This window comes from Echeneis naucrates, chromosome 20 (genome assembly GCF_900963305.1).
Source record: "Echeneis naucrates chromosome 20, fEcheNa1.1, whole genome shotgun sequence".
NCBI lineage: Eukaryota > Metazoa > Chordata > Actinopteri > Carangiformes > Echeneidae > Echeneis > Echeneis naucrates.
The window spans coordinates 1,231,009-1,249,594 of NC_042530.1; the positions used below are offsets into that span (position 1 = coordinate 1,231,009).

The 18,586-nt window shown below is 45.6% G+C and overlaps 3 protein-coding genes across 4 annotated transcripts; 1 reads left to right on the top strand and 2 right to left on the bottom strand.

Annotated features, from left to right (window-relative positions):
* Positions 1 to 2,405: 2,405 nt before the first annotated feature.
* On the bottom strand, positions 2,406 to 6,969 carry LOC115060655 (neutral cholesterol ester hydrolase 1-like). The gene is made up of 5 exons (XM_029528648.1): positions 6,084 to 6,969; positions 5,269 to 5,491; positions 5,122 to 5,191; positions 4,775 to 4,946; positions 2,406 to 4,628 (listed from the first exon to the last, which is right to left on the bottom strand). Exons 1-5 carry the CDS (start codon positions 6,216 to 6,218, stop codon positions 4,008 to 4,010), a joined length of 1,221 nt encoding a protein of 406 aa, XP_029384508.1. The 5' UTR covers positions 6,219 to 6,969; the 3' UTR covers positions 2,406 to 4,007.
* Positions 6,970 to 9,406: 2,437 nt separating this feature from the next.
* On the top strand, positions 9,407 to 11,851 carry emc9 (ER membrane protein complex subunit 9). Its single transcript, XM_029528649.1, has 6 exons — positions 9,407 to 9,577; positions 9,745 to 9,947; positions 10,267 to 10,343; positions 10,461 to 10,530; positions 10,737 to 10,831; positions 10,931 to 11,851. Exons 2-6 carry the CDS (start codon positions 9,753 to 9,755, stop codon positions 11,109 to 11,111), a joined length of 618 nt encoding a protein of 205 aa, XP_029384509.1. The 5' UTR covers positions 9,407 to 9,577; positions 9,745 to 9,752; the 3' UTR covers positions 11,112 to 11,851.
* irf9 (interferon regulatory factor 9) lies at positions 11,165 to 17,824 on the bottom strand. Of its 2 annotated transcripts, none has more exons than XM_029528647.1 (10): positions 17,760 to 17,824; positions 17,384 to 17,453; positions 16,445 to 16,567; positions 16,171 to 16,351; positions 14,270 to 14,406; positions 14,092 to 14,191; positions 13,820 to 13,879; positions 13,327 to 13,716; positions 13,030 to 13,145; positions 11,165 to 12,715 (listed from the first exon to the last, which is right to left on the bottom strand). In XM_029528647.1, the coding sequence occupies exons 2-10, from the start codon at positions 17,438 to 17,440 to the stop codon at positions 12,557 to 12,559; spliced, it is 1,323 nt and encodes a 440-aa protein (XP_029384507.1). In that variant the 5' UTR covers positions 17,441 to 17,453; positions 17,760 to 17,824; the 3' UTR covers positions 11,165 to 12,556. The 2 variants fall into 2 exon arrangements, with proteins under 2 accessions (XP_029384507.1, XP_029384506.1); XM_029528646.1 differs by having other exon boundaries at positions 13,327 to 13,740.
* Positions 17,825 to 18,586: the final 762 nt, after the last annotated feature.

Consider the following 18,586-nt stretch of genomic DNA (forward strand, 5'->3'; position numbering starts at 1 on the left):
AAGGCGTATAGATCGTTTAACACACGTTTTGTATTGAAAGCAGTTTTCATCATTAACCTTCGCTGCCAACATTTGTTTCCAATTGTGGGATAACAGTTTGTGATGCTCTTGAACGGATCCCTGCTGCTGCGTTCAAAACATCTGGAAAGTCTGGAAACTGCAGCACATTTACGCCCCGTGTTCATCTTCTGCTGTCCACATACTTCTGGCCATGTTGTGTTTATGTGTGTGTGTAAAACACTGACTGTGACTTTGTGCAGTTTGAGGGCCATGTTGTGTTTATGTGTGTGTGTAAAACACTGACTGTGACTTTGTGCAGTTTGAGGGCCATGTTGTGTTTATGTGTGTGTGTAAAACACTGACTGTGACTTTGTGCAGTTTGAGGCCCATGTTGTGTTTATGTGTGTGTGTAAAACACTGACTGTGACTTTGTGCAGTTTGAGGCCCATGTTGTGGTTTTTCCGCCTCCTCCCTACCAATCACTCTCTGTCCTCCCTCCCCCCCCCCAGGAAGAAGAAGTGAACAATATGACCTTTGGTTGCAGCGATAACATTCTCCCTCCTGAATTCCAGTCGCTCCGTTTTTTCCTCCTCAGGTTCTCACCACTTTGTTTTTGCTCCTGGTCATTGTGCTTTCTTTAGAAATGATCATCTTGGCACCCGTTGATTAAGGAGCGGGGCTGTTATGGGGCGGGGGGCAGGGAGGCCTCTGAGGGTGGGGGGCCAGCTTGTTCTCGCTGCTGCTGCGTGTCATCTCTTACTACGTGAGTGCCAGTGAAACAGTGAAAAGCTGCATGAAGTCGAGCATGATTTAAATTCCCATCAGGGCTGCATGGAAACTTCTGCAGCTTAAAGAGGGAGGGGGGCGTTTGGACCCCCCCGACTACACACACATACACTCCCTCACATTCAATTATATATCTCATCACTTTGATCTGCTTTTCCACCAAATTTAGCAGCTTTTTTTTTTTTTAAGTTTGCACATAACTTTGTGCTGCCTGAGGTGATTTTCACAATTTACCCCCCCCCCCCCCAAAAAAAACAACATAACACTGTATCAGTGATCAGTTATCATCTCCCCCTTAACCAACGTCACAAGAAGCTCCCTCTCTGACTGTGGTGGTCATCAAACCAGGCTGCTGCTGGTTCTGGATCATTTACTGGACTTTGCTCCTTCCCAAAGTCCAGAGTCTCCCCTCCCCAGGACTAACTGGGACTTTAGTTTAAGAGATGTTGGACTGAAACCTTTCACTGCCTCCCTGACTGGAAAAGACCAGCACGTTCATATCATGTGGAGTTAAAGTCGGCGGTCCTCGGTGGAGCTTGGCTGGTTTTAGAAGCGTGGTTTCCTCAGCTGCTCTGAACTCTGACAGGACTTGGTGACCTGTTCAGATGTGTCCTCACTCTGATCTGTGCACGCATTGCATGCTGGGATAAGTGGAATAAGTCCTCCATCTGCTGTGACTCCAAATGAGATCAAGCAAAACAGGTCTCACAGGTGTTTCCCTCCGATCCACCACCCAGTTTGGGCTAATCAGCTCCTGATGGTGTCAGGTGTGTGGGGAGCGGCACTGAGCGTGCCCCGTGGCGCTCCAGATGCAGGCCTCGGCTGCCAAGAGCACGGCACCACGCCTGTCCGTCAGGAGAAGCGTGCAGCAGGCATGTTGGAGTCTGTCACACAAACATCTGACGGGTTCGGTCTGCGCTTCTCTGCAGGCCGAAGCAGGTTTTCATTCAGAAGTGGAGCGAGGACGTATAGAGAAAGTTTGGCAGCTCTGTTAACTTTTTATTGCTCCCCAAAACGGCGGACATCAAGTTGGACGAGTAAATCAAAAGCTTCAAAACGTCCCGATCCAGTGATTTAACAAAAAGGAAAAAAAAAAGGCGCTCATATCTAAATCCATCAAAGAGAAACTGTAAAATTTTATGAAGTTCATAAAATTTTGAGATGAAAACGAGAAGAGAAGGAAAAAAAACATGATTCACTCGATAAATAATATCTTCACATATTTACTACAGCTGATTTACTGATCACAGCCTCCAGCTCAGGAAGATTTGGCGCCATCTCCTGTTTAAATAGCCAAAAAATAATAACATATAATCTGATTATCTGCCAGTCTAAATTAATTCAGAATATGATAATAACTGAATAACTATTCATTTTGTTTTTTACTGACTGGCCTTTAACTTTGTAAGTGAGAGAAATGTTTGAACTAAGAAAAAGTTTAATATGTATAATAGTTATATATTTTTAGATTTGAGTCACACTTCAGGAATTAAATTGTGAATCATCAAAATGTTTCCTGTAAACTTTTTAATGAACTGATGTTTAAGCTTGAAAACCAACATGACAGTTTAAAGTGACATTCAGCTCCACAAACTGTAGACACAACGATAATTATTTTAAGAGTACAGGATCAACAACAAAATATTAAATAACGTCAGGATTACTTTAACAAAGCTTCTCATGACTCCATTATAGTGTGTCAGAAAGCATTTATTGAATCTTTGTGTTGGAATAACATAATATAATATTTCACACCCAGATATTCATATCAGTGTCAGTATATATAATGAAGATAATATAGAATTACAACATAAGCTTTGATCATTCATTTTCTTCAGACAGATGGTTTATGCATGTATTTCTTACTCCTTATTATTTATTATTGTTTGGTGTTTATCTTTCATTCTGATCTCAAATGAAATGTAAAAAAAAAAAAAAAATCCAATATGGCCACCAGAGTGCCTCAACAGATTGCAGCTGATACACAAACTTTCTCCGGTGTGACGGCGCCATGGAGGGATATCTGGGGCCAGTTTGGTTTGTGTGTGGCAAAAACAAACCGTCTTTTCATGAACACCTTATTTACACAACATGGAATCATTTTAATGCTGAATTTCGAACAAAGCATTAAATTTACAGCGCGCAGAAACATTCAAAGGTCCAGATTTAAAAAATCTCAAACATGGTCTTGTTTTACCAAAAAAGGGGAGAAAATGTTTGCAGGAACAAGATCCCCCCTCCGGCCCCCCCAGTCGGTATGACAGCGTTGAACATTGTTGACTCGACCACACTCAGCTCAGTGTTTGTGCTACGCTCTTGGCTTGCAGCGTTTAAGGCCCAACGCCAAAAGCCGACGCCGCCATCAGCTTGTTAGTTTCATTTGGGGCCAAAGTTTTTGTTTGGGGGGGGGGCGTGACAGTCCGTTAGGGAAGTCTGGCGTCTCTCGTGGTGATACAGTAATCCATGCACAAATTTCACAGCTATCATGGTCAGGAGCTCCGCAGCGTTCCCTGAGCTACAGTGGTCATCTGAGAGAGAAGCTGCAGACTCAAACATACATTATTGCACAATCCAGTGAGTGGACACAGCTGCGAACTCTGGCTTACTTTAACCTCACACACACACACACACACACACAACGTGGACTGGCCTGTTTGGAGTGTGTGTGAATGCTTCAGTGTCTCTGAGCTGGTTAGGTAGTTGGTTAGCTTAATGAGCACATACCTGACCGACCTGACTCTGAGAAATTACAACTCTTGTATTATCGGTGTACATTCAAACTTCACCTTGATTACATTTACAATAAATAACCAATAAAAACAAAAGACAAGAAACGCTTTGGATTTGATTCTGTTCAGCTAAAGTCCAAGTAAACGTGCTGTTCATAAATGACAGGATGCTTTTAGGTGGAGGGCTCGTTGGGGTCTGGATGTTGAGAAGTTTTTAAAGGAAACTTAAATATCTTTTCTCTGCTGCTGCTTTTAAAACTCCAACCTTTTTAAAACATTTAAAACTTGCGGCCTCCAGTTTAAAACTTAAAGTTTAAATAAGATAAACAGCGATTCTAACACGAGCTTTGGATTTGGACTAATTGGTTGTTTCTGTGTTTTTAAATCTTAAATATGCTGCAGACGCCTCCTTCCTAAAGGACGGATTTCTCGGAATGTCTTTGGCTTCACACGCGGATTCTGGTTGTCGAGGATCCAGAGCAGCTTGTCGGTCTACAGGTTCTGGTCCAGCCAGCGGATGAAGTTGTTCATGCTCCTCTGCCCGACGCTCGACATCATCGGCAGGAAGGCGAAGACCATGCAGCCGTGGAAACCGTCCTCGTAGTGATCGCTGGTCACCGCCACGCCGGCGTCCTGCAGGCGCTTGGCGTACATGAGCCCGTCGTCCCTCAGAACGTCGAACTCGCAGGTCATCACATACGCTTTCGGTGTCCTACCCAGAACCCCCTTCTCTGCCAGCAGCGGCGCCGCCCTCACGTCAATCAGTGCCGGCACCTGACCCACCACGCCGGGCGATCCGCTTTCTTTCAGCACTGGCCGGAAGCGCTTCTTGCGCTCCCCCGGGAGCAAAGAGGTCCAGTCCAGCCTGGAGCGGGCGTCGGCGCCAATGGCCGCCTGATCCAGGGAGCTGTGGTTGTTGGCCAGCAGGAGCGGCTCCAGGGACGAGTCGGCACCCAGATACTGCAGCCAGAAACGGGCCATGACGGGCCTGTAGAGGATCGGCACCGCCTGGTTCTGCTGGTAGGACGGGGTGTAGAAGTCCAGAGCCTGCAGGACCGGGTAGATCAACGCCTGGGCCTTGAACTTCACGCTCAGACTGTCGTCGGAGCTGAGCTGCAGAAACAGAGTTTTGGTCAGGAAAAGGTCTGCAGAGTTCCAGACCCGATGAGTCCAAATGACAAACTGCTCTACGGAGGATCCCTCTTTTTTTGTGACAGACACATTTGGCAGAAATGATGAGGTGCGTTTGTTTCGTTTACCTCCTGCGCCACGGCGGCAGCCAGGTTCCCCCCGGCGCTGTCCCCGGACACACACAGCCTCCGTGGATCGATGCTGTAGCGCTCTAAGACCTGAGGCGACAGGAAGGCCCGGGACGCCGCCAGCGCGTCGTCGTACTGATCTGGGAACACCGCCTCTGGGGCCAGGCGGTAACTATGGCAACAACACGAAGCACAGGAAGTCTGAGAAGTGTCCTAAAATAGATATGTCTCTAATTCCTGTCTGTGAAAATTCACCTCGTGTGTCCTGCCGGCTGAATAACAACAAATAACCTGGATCACTCCAGCAGTCTGACCTAACGGGTTTGTGGTTGTGTGACAGAACGTACTCAACAGACATCACGACGGCGTCCAGCTCCTCCACCATTTTCCGGCAAAGATGGTCGTAGGACCGCATTCCTGTGTGAGAGAAGCTGACGTCATGTCGACTGATTCATTTATTTATTTTTTTGTATGGAGCGTTGGTTGGCACTCACGGGCACTGCCGAGGGCCCACCCTCCGCCGTGGAAATACACCACCCCTCTTTTCAGCTCCCTCCCGCCCTTCGGCTGGAAGATCCTGGTGGGAACGCCGCCCAGCGTGGAGTCGGTCACGTGCACGGCGGGGCAGGAGCGAGCCTCGATCACCTCCACCCAGGACACCACCCGGTTCAGGAGGTGGACGCGATGGCACACACCCAGAGCGTGAGCCACGTCGCTCTGGAAGCAAAAAACACAGTTGTTTGTTGTTTTGTGTGTTATCCAGTCGCACAAAACCCTGAAACCTGCAAAACTCGTGCCTTATTATTGAAAAATATAACAATAATAGATACTGTGATGGTAAAACAACACAAACAAATCCAGTCGGAAAATGTCTATCAGTGTGTGTGTTTAAAAACCGGCTGCACCGCTTCAATACTTGACTTATAAAGGTTAAAGGTCATCCTGTGAAGCTGCCACTGACAAAGTGCTGCAATTCTATCGTTATATTTTATATAACGATAGATAGATAGATATAACACACCTGTGTGTAGTAAATTATTACTGTTGTCTATGATTACACAGTAAAGGACGGTACAGTTGGAGTTTCAGTGTGTAACTCCGGTGTGGAGTTAGTAGGTCAGAGTTCAGGAGTCTGTTATTCCTGAAGGTGTTTAAACAGGTTTTAATGACGGAACCTGTCCCCCCCCCCACACACATCCACCTGTCTGCCCCCCCACACACACATCCACCTGTCTGCCCCCCCCCACACACATCCACCTGTCTGCCCCACATTAACCTGTCTGCCCCCCCCCCCCCCCTCCATCCTCACCGCCTTCATGAAGCTCCGGAGCAGGGCGTCCAGCAGCATCAGCTTCCAGGGCTCACTCACTCCGCTGGGCAGCGGCAGGTAGACGTAGTAGGCGGCCGCCGACAGCAGCAGGGCTCCGGCCACAGGGAGCCTCATCTCGGCGGGCTGAGAGCTGCCTGGATCCGGACGGTCAGACGGGATCACCCCGCTGCAGGTCCGGACTGTCTGCGGCTCTGGACGGGGGGAGTCGACGAAACGCGGAAGAATGACCCCAGTTTCAAAGTAAAAGTCCGACGACACGATCTCCGTCGGTTTTGAAGCTCTGAGTTCATTCTACGCTCTTATTTTGAAATATCATTCCAGGAAGTACAATAAGCATTGCGTAATATGGTGACTGATGGGAAATGTAGTTCTTAAGAGATGACGACTGAAACTAACTTCTTTATATTATATTATTTAATAGTATTATTCCGTGCTCTTTCTGAATTTTTATTTTTAATTAAGTGTCACTGTTCTGAGACTGATCAGGTCATTTGTACTAATATCTGGGTGTAAAAAGAGCTCAGCCAGCAATTCACTACAATATTTTGGATTTATTACTGGATTTGAAAGCGACGACTCATTCCAACCTTTTGTTCGTCTAATTGGTCCCACCTGAGTCCAACTGCTCACACCTGAGCCCAGCAGGAAATGAAGGGTGGACTGCTCATAAAGAGAACCTCAGGCCGCGCAGCGGTGTGTTCTCCTCAGACCTGCTCAGTTGTGTTGCTGAAGCCATGGGGTTTCTGTCAGGGTGAGTTTTAGAGGTCAATATTAACTGTTCAGCTCTGAAGTTAAAGCTGAAAGTGACTTGACTGTCTCCTCCAGATGGTTGCTGCTGTCCTTGCTAGCTGTAGGATGCTTTCAATCAGATGGTGAGTGGGGTTTTTTTTTTTTTTTTTTTTTTTGGTGTGTGTGTTTGGACAAATTGTTGGTAGTACTTAGCTAAAATGTTGACTCTAACAGTTCAGACTGCTGGATCTGGGGAGGAGGATGGAGACTCCAACTTGGATGAAGATGAGGCAAGTGGCTACAGCACAAATTATTCCTAGTTGTTTCTGAAACAGAACCACAGCCAGTTCTCAGATACTCAGTGTTTCCTCTTCAGCCACTGCAGCCTGACGTGAGGAGCTACAAGCTGCCCCAGACTCCCCAAGTGCCTCAGGTAGCCTCACAGCCAAACTACCAGCTGCAACTTCCTCAGTGGCTTAAGCAGTCATATGTATCTCACTACCCTGGCTTCTTACCTCAACAGCCCAGCAGTCTGCCTCAGCAGCCGCAGGTACCCTTGCTACCTCAGCAGTCCAAGGTACTGCAACAGCCCAGCAACCTGCCTCAGCAGCCCCAGGTACCTCCACAGCCCAATCAGCCCCTGTCTCCTCAGCAGCCCCAGGTACCCTTGCTGCCTCAACAGCCCAAGCAGCCCCAGTCTCCTCACCTTCCCCAACAGCCCAAGGTACCTCAACAACACAGAAACCTGCCTCAGCAGCCCCAGGTACCCTTGCTGCCTCAACAGCCCAAGCAGCCCCAGTCTCCCCACCTTCCCCAACAGCCCAAGGTACCTCAACAACCCAGCAACCTGCCTCAGCAGCCCCAGGTACCCTTGCTGCCTCAACAGCCCAATCAGCCCCAGTCTCCTCACCTTCCCCAACAGCCCAAGGTACCTCAACAACCCAGCAACCTGCCTCAGCGGCCCCAGGTACCCTTGCTGCCTCAACAGCCTAATCAGCCCCCGTCTCCTCAGGTTCCCCAGCAGCCCGAGGTATCTCAACAGCCCAGCAACCTACCAAAGCAGCCCCAGGGACTCTTGCTGCCCCAACTACCCCCTCTGTCTCAGCAGCCCCAGGTACCTCAACAGCCCAGCAACCTGCCTCAGCACCCACAACTACCCCCACTGTTTTGGATACCACTGCAGCCCCAGAGTCCCCAGCTGCCCCCACTGTTTTGGATCCCACTGCAGCCCCAGGCACCCCCACTGCCTCAGCAGCCCCAGTTACCTCCACTGCAGCATCAGGCCCCTAAACAACCAGAGGAACTGCTGGTTACTCAGCAACCCAGTGACCTGCCTGAGTGGCCCCAGGGTCATCAGCAGCCTAAACAGCCTTCAATGTTTTGGGTACCACTGCAGCCCCAGGTACAACCGCAGCTACCACAGATTCCATATCAGCCTGGCAAACTGCCCCAGTGGCCCCAGGCGCCCCAGCAGCCGCAGGTGCCCCAGGCGCCCCAGGAGCCTGGCAAACTGCCCCAGGCGCCCCAGGAGCCTGGCAAACTGCCCCAGTGGCCCCAGGCGCCCCAGCAGCCGCAGGTGCCCCAGGAGCCTGGCAAACTGCCCCAGTGGCCCCAGCGGCCCCAGTGGCCCCAGGAGCCTGGCAAACTGCCCCAGTGGCCCCAGGAGCCTGGCAAACTGCCCCAGCGGCCGCAGGTGCCCCAGGAGCCTGGCAAACTGCCCCAGCGGCCGCAGGTGCCCCAGGAGCCTGGCAAACTGCCCCAGCGGCCCCAGGCGCCCCAGCAGCCGCAGGTGCCCCAGGAGCCTGGCAAACTGCCCCAGTGGCCCCAGCAGCCGCAGGTGCCCCAGGAGCCTGGCAAGCGGCCCGGCAAGCGGCCCCAGAGGCCTGTCCACCTACCGACGAAGCCAAAACAGACCCATGTTTCAGGTTACCTGTCCAAACATCCTGGCTACCCACATAAGATGTCCCAAGCAACTCAGCAACACCAGAGACTTCCGCTGCATGTTCGCCGACCTATCTGGCCTTGGATGGGTTTTCATTCTCTCAAGCAATCTAGTTACATCGGTAACAGGCCCCAGATGTGGCGCAACCTTGCCAAGAAAATCTAACTGGCAACCGCCCTCAGAAGTGCCCAAATGGCCTCTGACCAGTTTGTCATCTCAGCTGTTCCTTTTGTCTCCTGTCCAAATGGTAAACTGAGATTGCTTCCACATTTTAGGGCAGGAGGAGGCCTTTACACGGACTGAAGGGTGACTTTAAACTTTCAAGGCTTATAATCTGTTTTGGGGCCAAGACTGAAGCTGTTGTACTTCACTGACTCTGCCATTAAAAAGGGGAAAAAAAAAATCATCCTGATTGAGTTTGACTCTTTATTGTTGTACACATTAAACATTTATTGTCATAAATGTTTTTGTGTGTGGGGTTTTTTTTTTTTTTTCTCCTCCCCCAAATCAGAACATAAACTGGTTTATTTATCAGCTCAGCTGCTGAAGAACGAATTAAATGACGCCTTAATCCTCCAATCAGAACGTCTCTGCTTTGGGCCAATCAGATTGATAGACCCTCCTCCTGGGGGCGGAACCGGAAGCAGTGGCTCAAACGCTTCACGTTAGCCGAGCAGACACAGTTAGCTTCTGTCGGCTCCATTTAAAGCTTCAACAACACTGAAGTGGTGGAAAAATTCTTCGTCAGTTTTATCTGCTCATTGAGGCTCCACCTTCGGTGTGTGGCGGTATTTTTCTTCGGGTGAGTGAATTCGACGCTGGTCCGTTAGCTCGGCTGCTAACAGCTAGCTTGAGTCGGTTGTGGTAAAATGTTGTGTAGCGGGGCTCACTGCGGTCCTCCACGTGTGTTGGTGCAGTCGGTCCAGGGTCTGTTCGGGATCCTGAAGTCTGTGTGTCCGTGTCCTGCAGCTGCAGTCATGGGAGAGGTGGAGCTGTCCTGTCGGGCCTACATCAAGATGTTCCTGCACTCCTGCCTGTTCCCCCGCTGCAGCATCAACGGCCTGCTGCTGTCCTCCAGCCCCGCAGGGGGCGCTGTGTGCGTGACGGACTGCGTGCCCATGCTGCACTCCCACCTGCCCCTGGCCCCCATCACTCAGCTGGCCCTCACACAGGTAAGGGCCCCCCGCTCCCTCCAAATGTTTGCTTGTTCCCCAAATCCTGAAATGCACCATTAACCTCAAAGTGCTCTGGAGTGTTTTGTGGGAGGAAACTGGATTTATTTTGTTTGAAGACTTCTCTCCTCGCATCCAAAAGCCTTCTTTCAGATTTCACAACTGAAGAAGCATTTTGGATCAGAGGTGAAACATTTTCAAACAAAAAGTCCAGGTGCTTCGTACGAAACGCTCCAAGACGAAGATGACCTGAATGACTGAGAAGCTTCACGGACAAAGTGCAGACAGAAAGACGTGAACTCAGCAGTGTCTGTTTCAGGTGGACGTGTGGTGTTCACAGACCCAGCAGAGGATCGTAGGATACTACCAAGCCAACGCATGCGTGTCAGACAGTAGGTGAGGGTTTTTTTTTTTTTTTTAATCTTCAGTTCAACTATATGAAAAAAAAAAAAACAAAAAAAAACCTCAGGCTTTATGAAGGTAAAATATTCATACTTCCATCTTCTCTTTCAGCCCGACACAGTGTGCACTGAAGATAGCTGATAAGATTGCTGAACAGTTTGACAATGCTGTTTTGTTAATGGTGAGTGTGAACAAACCCCCCCCCCCCATGTTTCGGCTTATGAACTGAGGTATTTGTCAAACATTGTCGCTGATAAAATGGCTTTGAAGTTAGTTTGTGGCTGTTTCTGAAATTGATTAAAAACAGCCTAAAATGTTCTAGGTTTGGATATTTTATTCCTCATCACTGCTGTTAGTGTGATCTCTGTTGCTCTTTGGTTTTCACAGCTCGACGGAGGTAAAATGTCTCCGGACTATCGGGTCCCCCCCATCGTGATGTACGAGCGCAAAGATTCAAGATGGATGCTCAAAGACAAGCACACGTGAGTGAAAGCTTGCATTTCTGAAATCTGTCAGTCTTAGGCTCCTCCCACTTCCTGTTTCTGCCCACCTACTCATCATACACGCTCCGCTTTGTGCAGGATAATGCTGAGACAGTGGGAGGAAACTCGGGCGATAGCCAGTCAGATGCTGGAGTCAGGTGATCACATGCTTTTGGTGGATTTCGACAGCCACTTGGATGACATCACAAAGGACTGGACCAATCAGAAACTGAACACCAAGATAGCAGAGCTCGCCTCACCGGCCAACGGGAACATCTAGACCCCTGAGAAGCAGTCCCCCCTCCCGTTTGTACCAGATTTATTTATGTCCTGACTGGCGTCCTCTTATTGTGTTTTTTTTTTTTTTTTTTACCCGACACAGATGTTAAGAAAGACATTTATTTTAATGCACTGACTGAACTGATACACAGAACATGCATAAATAACAATATTTACTGATCTAATCTTAAAATCCTGCCTAAAACAAATACGCACCTGAAACACTGTTACACATCCCATATTTACCTCTGGTCCCGTTTTAGCATTGGATTTGTTATTCTTGCAAATAATACAACCAACAGAGAGGGGAATGAATAACAGAAGTTCATCTCCTAATACATCAAGTATTAGGAGAACTAATTAACTGCCAACATCATCATTTGGTGCCTGATGGCTCTGATCTAAACATGGTAGGAAACACTACACCCTGTGTGGTGCTTTTAATTTGTTGAATGCTAAACTTTATTTTTAATTGTTGCCTAAAGTTACAGCAATTTCAACATGACTGGCTTGTGAAGTTGCTGAAACTGCTCATGTGACAGGAAATGTCTCATAAAACCTTCAGCGTGTGCAATAAAAAAAAAAAGTATCAGGAAATGTGTTGCACATACAGACGGTTCACAGGAAATTAGCTCGAGCTGAATAAAAACCTCAGGCTACTGAGTGTTAGCCGACTTGGCTGTGTTCAAGATGTTTGTGCTTTCTTTCCACAACAGTAAAACACTGAATGACCAACTTTCACTGTGTGTCTCGTGTTTTTTCTTTTACCTGTGAGAGCTGACAATGTGAAGCTTTTAGCTTTTAAAAGATAATAAACCCATATTTACAAATGAACTTCTATGAACTGCTTCATGCAAATTTGAGAAAGCAAATAAGTAATTTAATATAACTTTGAAGATATACTTTTTGTGTTTATTACAGCTACGACTTAATTTCCCTCTTGTCCTAAAGTTACATGACTAAGGATTTCTAATGCTAGTACTATAAACATCTTCAACTGCTTACTTACAGTACATCTCCAGCAAACTAAACAAGTTTGTTTTTTCAATTAACTGGGTTTAACCAGGAGGTTTATAGTAGGCTACTTTTCTCTTTCTATGTTGCTGTTTTCAGTTTGAGGGGGTGCTGAAGCTCGCGGGACATTTTTAGAAAGTGCAGACAAAAGTTTGTTTGCTTACATGTAGTGCAAGGATACCAACTTATCTCTTCAAGTACTTAAAGGGGTCAGAGTCAGTCCTGGGAAATCATCTTCCCGTAGACAGCAAGTTCAAGCTCTCCAGTCAACTAGTGGAAAATCTCTGACAAAGCTAAGCTGAACTTCACTGTGTTTATCTCAAGTGCTGTATTTTTGTTCTTGTGCGCGAAGAACAACCTACAGAGATTCTCATTTTGAAATTTGGTCCTCGGTGGGGGGGGGGGACTGGCCTGTACTTGGCATCAGCGTGCTCAGAAAGTGCCGCAGGCGAAGGAGTCGGATGTTGGCGACGGCACGGCGACGAGGTTCAGGGTGATCTCTCCCAGCGGAGACTGACTGGCCAGAGACTGAAAGAAGCTGAAGAAGGCCTGAGCGTTCTGGACCTGCTCCGCTGCCCAGGGCAGCGTGATCTGCACCGCAAAGAGAGAAGAAGGTGACGCTTCATTTCAGCCCCGTTCACATCTGATTATTAGACGGTTTACAGGAAAGTCTGGATCCAAACGACCAGAGAGACGCCACGATAAAGATTACAGAACAATTTTAAACAGGATTTGACTGAAAAAATAATGTTGAAAGCAACCTTTAAATATGTTCATATCTCTGGAAAAACTTTTCTACTTCCATCCACATGAACCAAACTTTAACTGGACAAAGTTTTATCTCAAAGCTTAAAAAAAAAAAAAAAAGTTGACCAGATGTCTGAACCAAAGAAAAGTGCCTTCACCTTCACAATGATGAGTTTCCGGGACAGATCCTCAGAGTCACTCAGCTCCTCCCCGAAGCACAAAGTGACACCACACTCAGGAGGGTCGCCACCATTTGAGCGGAAGTTGTCCAGTTCTGGAAGAAAAACGATCATTCCTCCTTAAACTTCACTGAGAGACGTTTACGAATAAATGAAGGAATTAAACTTTTCATTACAGAACTTTTTTTTTTTTTTTTACAATTAAAAGGTTTGATATTTGACCTTTAATGATTTTATTATTTCTGATTATTGGTTTAATTTATTTCCTGGACTCACGTTGTTTGAAGATGTCTTTACTGAACAGCAGAACCGGCTCGTTGTTCCTCTCCATCTTGTGCAGCCCCGGCGTGGTCATGTGCGGCCCCGTCCAGAAGACCCGCCCCTGGCAGAACCTCTTCCCGTAGATGCCCTGCGGCGTGGAGGTAAGCACCACCCCCCTCTCCATGAAGGGCAGCAAGGTGAGCAACGCCTGCCGCTGCTGGCCGGCCGGCAGTGAGGACGGTGGCTCCGGCAGCGGGATGCGAGGGAAGCGGTCTTTGAGGGCGGCCGGTGTCGGGGGAACCATGGAGGACGGCAGGTACATTATCCGCACGTCTGCACCCTGGATTTCACGTTTGAGGACGTCCTGTCCTAAATACTGAATGTCCACGCTGAAGGAGTCCTGGACTGTGGAGGTGAGCCAGAGAGATGCTTTACGTTTCAAAATGAAAGATGACAAAGTGCCAGAGCAGCACGTTTAAATAGCCAGATGTGTTTTTGAGTGAGTTACCTCCTTCAGAAGCAGCGATGCTCTCCTCGATCCGAACATCCAGCATGATCTCATCCACCACTGCAGAGACATGAGACATTAAAAACGTTGAATGGACGCCTCTGCCGGTCAGGCGCCAGCAGATTAAATCTACAAATGTCCTCAGAAAGTCTCAACCCTGATCTGACCGTTATTGCTTCTTCTGGAACAAACCAAAAACAAGATGGCTGACGCAGCCTTAAATGACCTCAGATCTGATTGTTGGAGGGACGTCTTCGTGCTGTGGAACTCACCGTCTCTCTGAATGGTGGTGGTTGATGGCGTGTTGTTGTGTGGAGCAGCTTCCTGCGTCTGGACAGGGGTGTCGCTCCTCAGCAGAGTGTCTTCGATGCACTGAGGACCAAAGAGGAGATTCTTTTAATCTGACTCACGTTGGCTTCAGCTCAGGCTTTTATTTTGAAGGTCACTCACCAGCTGAGACACCGCCATTTCCTCCTCCGTCTTTATCTGCTTGACGTGGTTGCTGTCGTTGCTCTCTGACTCGCTGCTGCGCCTTTTGGACCTCTTTGTATTTTTCTCTTTGCACTTTTTTTCAGGAGCCACCAAACCTGAAGAGAGACGGAAAGAAATGAACCCAACAATCGATTTAAAATCTTCTCTCACAGTAAATCCACTCCGACTGCACTGAACAAACAAAAACAAACAAACAAACAAAAACATTAATAATAAATAAATATATATACATATATACACACACACACACACGTATATATATGTGTGTGTGTGTGTAAACAGCTTTATTGGCTGAAATAAATAATAAAGCAATAAAAAGCCAGCAGGTAGGTGAGTTGTACTTTGGCCTTTCTTATTTGTGTAAGAGCTTTAAAACACAAATCTGATGCAAACTTACTTATATAAGTCCTGGACCTGAACTTTAAAACACAATAAAGAGGAAAATAAAGTTACATTTTTTATGAGAATCAAATTAAAATCAAGGTTTCTGTGAAAAATCTAGACATTAAGAAGCAAAAAAAAAAACAACCTATCATTATTATTATTAGTGAAAATAGGTTTTTGCTTAAAATTCAAAAACTAAAATTCGCTAAACAAACGTTGCTGTGAAGATTCCTAGATTACAAGAAAATCAGCAGCAGTCAAGTTCACAATGCTGTTTCTTCTGAGAAACAAAGCAACCACAGAAGCCTTCATGCAGTTTGCAGAAAAACAAACAGGCTGAAGATTCAGACCCGACTCAATAAAGTTTCTAACCGAAGAGGAAGATGAGCTCATTACAAAACCAGACGGAAACATTGGTACAGTCAAGATTCGATCAAAGTTTCCACCTCAGCAGAGCAGAATCTATTATGATAATTATTATTTAAACTGCATTCAGAAACAGTTTGACTTTCGGGGGGGTCATGTAGGAAAAGCAACAATGAGGGCAAATAAAAAGATAACGTGTTTGTGTAACAAGTTGCCACACCGACGGACAAAGGTCTCATATCCAGGACTAAATATTTATACAAAATAGTCATCCGTTGTCTTTATTTTTAGATTCGAATTCATTTGTGGTGGCAGCTGATTCCGTCTGATGATGTGACACTTTTTATTTCTTCTCAAATGAAATATTTTTAGACTTTCAGAACTTTTCATAATGAAACTACGGTGTTAGCACTGTGGGTTTGTGGGTCAACACTGTGAATGTGTGTGAATGAACAACATTCCTCCCTTACTGACCTAAAAAACAAATCTCAAAGTCTCAAAGTCATTTGTCTTCATTAGAATAAAACAACATTGAATGAAGATCTGCTGTTTTATTTCTTTGAGTAAGAAAAATTCAACATCTTCAGTTTGCATTATTTAATTTAAATGTAGGTTTATTCTTAAATGCTGAATCAAAAGAGATAATAAAAATAAATGAAATAAATGAATGAAAAGTCCTTTTGACATTTAAGGTGTTCTGATTAATTCGGATTGACTGATATAAAAAAACTACTTTTGTTAAGTGAACAATAATATTTTTTGAATAATGCAGAGTTAGTTATTTTTAAAAGTGAAATGGATCCATCAGCGTCTGAATATCTGACTGTTTGTGATTGATCATCAATTAGTTGTCCTTTTTTTAAATGTGCAGTTGGATCATTATAACTTTTATTCCCAGCTCCAACTCAAACTGAATTAAAAATCTTTATATATTTCTACATTTATTTGAAGCTAATTTAACTTTCTCTGATGTCTCAAACTGTACACAAGTTTGGAAGATTTTTGAGTATGTGACGAAAAGCTCTCATTTAGAGCATCTGGAATCAGAGACAGTTTGATAAATCAGATAAATCAGATGAATTCATGATAAATCACAGTCATCAGCTCACCCTGCTCGCTGAAGGGCACCAGGCGGTAAACCTTGTACGGCTCGGAGATGTCCAGCTGAGCACGCTCCATCACTTCCTCAAACTCGGGGCTCTTGTTGAGGGCGCAGCGGAGCCGGGTCTTCCAGGACGCTGGGTTGTCCTGCCCCCCGTCCGTCAGCTTCCCTTTGTACTCCGCCCATGCCTGAGGAATGAGAACGGATGTTTACTGAAAACCGGCTGCTCCCTGATTCCTGCTTGGAGGAAACATGCAGTTTGTTTAGTTCAGAGTAAAAACCTTGAAGATGGCGGCGTCCTCATCTTTCCGGAAGTCTTGTTTGCCAGCATGTTTCCACGGGATACGGAACATTGTTTTGGCCTCATCATCCCAAACCAGTCCGGGATATTTTCCACTGCTGACCTGCAACAGCCGGAGTGGAAAATCTGATTAGAGGAGTCCAATTTACATGAGAAGCCTGCAGACAGAACTCAGGGCTGAAAAGCACCCCAACAACAACAACCTCCTTTATTCTGCACAATTTAAAGTCACGTTCTTCTTTCTCATTTGACAGTAAAATGAAAATATCCGTCCGTGATGAAGGAAGTTTGTTTTTGTTGGTCTAGAAACAAGTTCAGGCCTCTCGATACTTTTCTATTTTTCTTTTCTTTAAATTACACACACACACACACACACACACAAAAACATTAAAACAGGTCTCAATCGATTACGTTGAAAGTGATTTTATATGTTAGAATATAAACTACACACAGAAATCGGTGGAAATTAAATTCCAAATGAATTAAGAAAAATTACTTTGGCTCTTAAAAATGTTATTAGTTTAATGAAATGGACCTTCTGCCCTCGTCACTCCAGATGTTGCTGTAGAACCGGTTCAGCTTTAGCTCCAGGCAGATTGATGTTTTTTATTTTAAACTCATCGGTTTGTGTCGGACATGAATTCATTTCTATCCACCTCCCCAAAATATTATTAATTTCAAACATTTTCTTCCACCTGAGGCCAAACTTCACATAAAAAGAGGTGAAGCAATTAATTGATGATCAGAAAAGTGATTAATTGATGAATTACAGTGATTTCAGTCTAACTGAGGTAAACAGAGGACCATCCCTCATGTCTGGTCTGAGTGGAGCCCCCCCCCCTCCATTTAACACATTAAACACTTATTAGACTCATCGAAACGCACTTTCACACACACACACACACACACACACACACACCTGCTCCACTATCCAGGCTCTCAGCCTTCGGGTTGACCGCATCCTTCCTGCTGCCATAACGCTTTAAAACCTAAACAAACAACAACAACAACAACAACAACAACATCATCATCATCATCATCATCATCATCATCATCATCATCATCATCATCATCATCATCAGCAGCAGCAGCAGCAGCATGTGTGGAGAAACAACCTCCATCAGAAACACAAACACAACAACGAAGATGATTAAAAACAAAACTCCTTCTGCAGGTTTCGGATTGAAGCGTTTGTTTGCAGCACAAAACTGAACAACCACCAGTTAGTTAGTTATTTAGTTAGTTAGTTGGTTAGTTAGTTGTTGTTGTTGTTGTTGCTGCTGTCAGGAGCTCACCTCGGCCCTGGATCTTCAGCCGGTCCTCCTCTGGCCGCTCTCTGAAGCTCTCAGTCGGACTCCTCAGCTTTTCAGCGGACGATCCCTTTCCCAGAAGTCACGTGATTTATCAGCAGCGCGACGTCACAAGGCGGGCACGAGCCGCCAGGGGGCGACAGCGGGCGCGAGCCGCGTGCGCTGACGTCACTGCAGGGAAAGTAAATGTGTTGACTGTTGTTCAGATTTGGCGCCAAAGTAAATAAATAAATAAAAAACAAAACAAAACGAAGAAACAGAAAAGGCTTGAAGGATATAGAAGAAATTAGATTCTTTAATTTAAGGAGAGAAAACGTGTTCAGTAAAAATACTTGAATACTTGTTAAAAACATTTTTGTTATTTTAGGTCTGAGATTAAAATCTTTAAAATGGTGCCGTAAACTATACAAAATGTGTTAAATAGGAACACTTTCTTTCACAGATTTACATGTTTGTTGTTATTTTAGGTAAAAATATTCAGGTTTGACACTTTAACTGCTTTATTCAGAGAAAAAGAATAAATTATGTTAAAATATCTAAAACGGATAGGAAGAAATTCAGATGATGAATAAATCTACAAATGATCTATTGCAAGAAAAATAATTCTAATTCTTTGCAAATAGATAAACTGATTACTTATGCCAACTGCTCAGTAGCTTTAATCTGATAGAAAGTATTTTATTTTGCAATATTCAAGTTTTTAGGAAATAACATCAAATCACAATATGACTAAAAATAAAAATGTCTTCATCTGACTTTACTCGAGAAAAAACTCTTAGGAATTCATTCAAAAGATACTCTGATCCAAAAGA